A 6,000-nucleotide genomic window follows, 5' to 3' on the forward strand; every position below is an offset into this window, starting at 1 on the left:
AGAGTTCGTCCTTGGGCCAAACGGACGTCAAAATTTGAAATTATATGTTGACACTGGACTCAACCAAGGGCGTAATTTGCCTTGATTTGTAATTGTGTTCTGCATACTTTCTCATTGTTTTTTTTTCGACAGACTTTAAATTTTCCAATCCTTACCGTTTTCAATATATCTTATTGTCAACATTAATGGACATTGTCGATTTTACCCGTTTACATAGTATTTCATTGCAAACAAAATGTGTTTTTATTGAATTAGGTATATTTATTTTTTTACTTGGTGTGCTCAAACAAATAGACAAACAAACAAAGCATCCCTAAAAGCATTTCCATTTAACTGAAGCCAAAAGAAAAAACCCAAATGACAATTAAATTTGTTTACAAGGAAACAAAGAGGACAGAGAAAAAAATTGTTGGCAGACAATCAGTCGGCCAAAATGAAGTTACAATATACTTGTTTTCGAAATTAGATAAATTAATTTGCGAATAGTCCAACAAGATTGACATGAAAAATAAAGAGCTGTCTTAGTGGAAGATATGGTGGTGGAGGGTGATATGGTTTAAGCAAAGGGATTAGTCAGGGGAGAGTATTGGATAGAACAGCTCAACATGTCGTTAGCCACACTGATAGTTTTCGGTGCCTGAAGGGAGCGAGGTATTAAAATTTCAATAGCAATGATATATTAGATTGATAGAGTTTCCCAGTAGCCGATCATCAACATGGTTTCCAAATGTAAACCCGTATATCAATTGCTTTCCTCACCATTTTCCACGCAATACAATAAATTACGCCATTCTTCATGATGATACCGAACACTTAATCCTCCGGCGATGTCCGAAACGTTGTGTTTTTCCTCCTTATATGAGAGGTATAATTTAGAATAAAAAATCGAAGATCTGCTGATTAAAATGGAGAGGTGCTCAAGGTACGATGATATCTTCGGTCCTGCTTAATACCTACCTTTCTTATATTCAGTCGAATCGTTTTTGGAAGTTCATAACAAAATTTTTAAAATTAAGTCAAAAGAAGTTAAATAGTATCAGTCGGTTTTGCCGACAGATGTATACCCCCAGCCTTGAGTTATGATTATTCAAACTGTTGACCCTTTATGGGGGAGGTTCCGAAGCAGCCCAATTCGTATCTGACCTAAGTCTGATATAAATATTACAAGGTGCCATATTTGGACCATATCGTCTATTTGCTATACTTTATATGAGATATGTGCAAATTTTTGAAAAATGCGCAAATATGAGTGGGGTACCAGATATAACGGACCGAAATATTCCACTTCTCTAATACAGATAAAAATATTGGTATAGGAAATCGAACATTTATATTCAATTTTATACGATATCGTAATTTTCGATAAATGACGTATTCATATCACATTTCTGGTTAAGAGAAATATTTAGATATAGCAAGGGTGAGGTACCAGAAGGGGTTGGCAGATATCTATCATCTTCACAACAGATTTTGGGTTAGCGAAAATGTTTGGACGAGTGAAATTTGAAGAGAGTTCGATGTTTGCTTTGCGTTTAATGAGCGTTTTGTTTTTCAAAATTTTGAACCCTTTGTGGAGGAAGTACCAGAAGGAGTGGACCGATATATTCCATCTTCACAACAGGCCTTGTGTTAATAGAAATAATGGCACGTGTGAAAACTGAAGAGAACCGGATGCTTATTTCGGATTTAAAAACGTTTTGGTTATTCAAAACTTTGACCCTTTGTGGGGGAGGTTCTAGAAGGAATGGTCCGATCTCTTCCATCTTTATAACAGATCTTGTGTTGATGGAAATATTGAGATGTGCCAAGTCTGAATGGAATTGGATGTTAATTTCGTGTTTCATGAGCTTCATTGATATTCAAAAAGTTGACCCTTTGTGGGGGAGACAGCAGAAGGAGTCGACCGATTTTTACAGCAGATCTTGTGTTAGTAGAAATAATGGGATATGTGAAATATAAAGAGAATTGGATGCTTTTTTCAGATTTTAAAAACGTTTTGGTCAGTCAAAACCTTGACCCTTTGTGGGGGAGGTATCAGAAGGAGTGGGCCGATGTATCCCATCTTCATAACAGATCTTGTGCTGATGAAAATATTGAGATATGACAAGTCTGAATGGAATCCGATGTTAATTTGGTTTTATGAGCTTCATGAATATTCAAAATATTGGCCCTTTATTGGGGAGATACCAGAAGGTTGTGGACCGATATATTCCATCTTCACAACAGATCTTGTGTCAGTAGAAACAAGGGGATGTGTGAAATATGAAGAGAAGCGGATGCCTTTTTTCGGATATTATAATTGTTTTTGTTATTCAAAATTTTGACCCTTTGTGGGGGAGATACCAGAAAAAGTGGACTGATATATTGCATCTCCACACCAGGTCTAGGATTAATAGAATTTTTGTGATGTGTGTAATTTGAAGACAATCGGAATCTTAAATCACATTTTAGAGGAATTAAAATTATTTAAAATTGCGTGCCTTTGTGGGGGGAGGTACTTGATGGAATGGGCCAATATTGTCCATTTTCGCATCTGACCTAGCACTGATGCAAGTATTAGGATTTGCAAAGTTAGAGCAAAATCGGACTATCCTTTCTCTTTCTGTCCAGTAAATTATTTTCTTTGGAATTGTTGAAATTTTGTGGAGGAGCTACCAGAAGGAGGGAGTGGACCGATATTGCTCATCTCCGAACTCGATCTAAGTTTGATAATAATGTTACGATGTATCAAGTTTGGACTTAATCGGATACTTTCTTCGAGAGTTATAGTGCGCACCAGCCAGCCAAACAGACAAATGTCCTAAAACGAATTTGGTTCAAAGAGACCTAGGGTCTAAACTCGTTATTTCAATGAGGCACATATTGGCCCCCTCCATCCGTATGACTGAGGGTATAAAAATCTAAATTTTAAGTCTTTCAACGTGGCATAAAGGCCAGGGCGGTGCTATGAATACTAGGATTATAACCATTTAACGTTTATGTCTAGATTTTTAGTTCTGTTCAAACTCTAGACACATATGTATAAGCACGATTATCCATAACATGTCCTTGACCAGCCCTCTTCCACAAAGATTGTTGTCCTTCATTTCCCAAAAAAAAAAATCAATGTCAAATTTATTTATTTTCTTTCGTTGCTTTATTTCATTCATGTCGATATATTAATATTTCTCTCTCTCTCTTTCTTTCAGTTACTTTCTAAATCGACTACGTGAAGCCGTCGAACAGCATGTCGAGGCGGGTGTTGTCTTCTGGTATGACAGTGTCATCGAAACTGGTCAGTTGTCATGGCAAAATGAGCTCAATGCCAAGAATGTGCGTTTCTTTAGGTCAACCCATGCCACGCTCATAAATTACAGCTGGGACGACAAGAGCCTTGAACAGACACGCTCACTGTGCGAACAGGAACGGGCTCACAGCCAAAGTGTTTTCTTTGGCATTGATGTATTTGGCCGAAATCAAATTGCGAAATTTCAAAGTAAACGAACCTTGGCACGCATTGCCAAAAATCGCTTTTCCGTTGGCATCTTTGCCCCAGCCTGGACATATGAAACGTTGCAACAGTTCGGCTATAATATAAAACAGGAGACGGGCGATGATGCTGTAAACGAGACGTTTCTACTGAGAAATGAGAAATTCTGGTGGCTGTTATGGGATCATTTGGCAACACATCCCTACAATACGTTGGCATTCTATACGGACTTTTGTATGGGTTCGGGCAAGCGAACCTATGTAAGTGGCCTGCCCAAAGCGGCCGTGGAAGATGGCAGTGAGGCGGCCGCCGGCGAATCGGAGGGATTTTTCAATTTATCGCGGCAATCGTTGCAACCATCAGTGCCATTGCACGACTTGGCGACACGACACTATGATGATGCCTTCAACGGCGGCTCCTGTCTTCGCATTAGCCAGTGTGACAGCAGTTTTCGTTTGTTTGCCACCGATTTTAAACTTCCCGGCGGTGGTTTGGTGTTTGCCTATGCCTACAAACTCAGCCCCCAGGATGGTGAATTCGATTGTATTCTGCGTTTTTGTACCAGCAATAATGCCCGTGATTGTTATTTGTTTCTGGGAGATTACTACGATACAGTGAGTTTACAGCGAGGACGCTGTTATGTGTCACCGTTTAAACCCAAATACAATGAGCTATTGAGTGGTCCATTGGAATGTCCACAGATACCAAAGGATATGGCCTTCCCGGATTTCCAGGCGAATGGTTGGCGTGTTCGCTATTATGTTGTGGAGTTTGATGGTGGCATACAGGTCAAAGATATTGGTGTGCTGTATCGTAAAACGCCTGAGGCTCGCGACACCGCCTACTTGGGTGCAGTCTACCTGAATGAATTCAATGTTAATCATCATGATTTCCCCGTTGATAGTAATATTGCCTTAATACAGGTCTATGGAGGAGATTTACTTAACTGACAAGAGGAAGTGCGGACCATTATAACGGATGACGATGATGATGAAGAAGATATTTAGTCATAAATCGGAAATGAAACAAGAAAAAACAAATTAAACACAAAAAAGCTTTTATCGATAGCTATAAGAAGGAGAGGGGAGAAGGAAATGGAGGCAGGGAATTTTTAGTCTGGAGTAGTACAAGAAGTTCATGAGTTAACAAAATTTTCGATGTGTGGTGATTTAGTCCAATTTGTTGAAGTTTTTTTACAGAATTCGAAACAATTGAAATTTTCAAGATCTTATTCAAATTCCATGGAAGTTTCCTTTATACCCTACAACGTAATGGTATTATGTCGTAGTGCATTTGTTTGTAATGTGGAGAAGGAAGCGAGATAGACCCATAGTTACTTTTGAGGATCTTCATAGAATCAGTTTCTGAGTGGATTTATGCATGTCAGTCCGTCCCTGTATTTTTGTAAAAAATGCAGGTCGCATTTATTATCCTATTGAAATGAAATTTCGCAAACAACATTTGTTTGAAATTGGTGAGGATCGCTTCAAATCTAGATATAGCTCCCATATATATATATATTCATCCCATTTCGGGTTAATTTTGCACCAAATAGCCAATATCAGTCCAAATTACCTGAATTTTGACACATCAGGTGGAATTCAGTCTAGAAGTGAGTACATCAAATTTGGTGAAAATGGCATCAGGTATAACTATAGCTCACCTATATATGTTTCATCCGATGTTCTAGTTTTAAGTCCCTCACATTCGTAATATGCACTCCACAGGAATGACATTTGGTACCAGATATCAGATGCAGCCCAGAAAACCCTCTGTCAAATTTTATCGAGATTGGATCAGATTTGGATATAGCTCCCATATATATCTTTATCCGATATCAGGTTTATTGTGCACCAAATTGCTAGTATCAGCCCAATTGATCTGAATTGTGGCAATTCCAACTAAATTCGTCCTAAAAACAAGTACTACAAATTTGGTGAAAATCGGTTCAGATTTAGCTATAGCTCCCATACATATGTTTCATCCAATTTGGGATTTTAAGTCCCTCACATGCGTAATATACACCCCCACAACAATGATCTTTGGTACCAGATATCAGATACAGCTCAGAAATAAGTGTTTAAAATTTTGTCTAGATCGGTTCAGATTTGCATATTTCTCCCATGTATATATCGTTATCCGGTTTCAGGGTTTTTGTGCGCCAAATTGCTAATATCAACCCAAATGAACTAAATCTTGGCAATTCCACCTGAATTCGTCTTAGAAACAAGTACTTTAAATTTTTGTGAAAATCAGTTCAGATATAGCTATAGCTCCCATATATATGTTTCATCTGATTTGGCGTTAAAGTCCCTCACATGCTTAATATGCTATCCACAACAATAATCTTTGGTACCAGATATTACATATAGCTCAGAAATAAGTGTTTAACATCTTGTCAAGATCGGTTTGGATTTGAATATAGCCCCCATTTATATATATCGTTATCCGATTTCAGGGTTTTTGTGCACCAAATGGTCAATGGACTGAATTTTGGCACGTCAGACCGAATTCGTCCTAGAAACAAGTAC

At 38.1% G+C, this 6,000-nt stretch overlaps 1 protein-coding gene across 3 annotated transcripts in view; it reads left to right on the forward strand.

Annotated features, from left to right (window-relative positions):
• LOC101899099 (cytosolic endo-beta-N-acetylglucosaminidase) overlaps positions 1-5,731 on the forward strand; it is a 55,521-nt gene extending 49,790 nt beyond the window's left edge. For all 3 annotated transcript variants that reach the window (XM_059121435.1, XM_059121436.1, XM_059121437.1), the window contains one exon: positions 3,189-5,731. In XM_059121435.1, the coding sequence (XP_058977418.1) occupies positions 3,189-4,419 (1,231 nt within the window). In that variant the 3' untranslated portion in view covers positions 4,420-5,731. The remainder of the gene's footprint in view (positions 1-3,188) is intronic.
• Positions 5,732-6,000: the final 269 nt, after the last annotated feature.

The sequence above is a fragment of the Musca domestica genome, unplaced genomic scaffold (genome assembly GCF_030504385.1).
Source record: "Musca domestica strain aabys unplaced genomic scaffold, Musca_domestica.polishedcontigs.V.1.1 194, whole genome shotgun sequence".
Lineage (NCBI taxonomy): Eukaryota > Metazoa > Arthropoda > Insecta > Diptera > Muscidae > Musca > Musca domestica.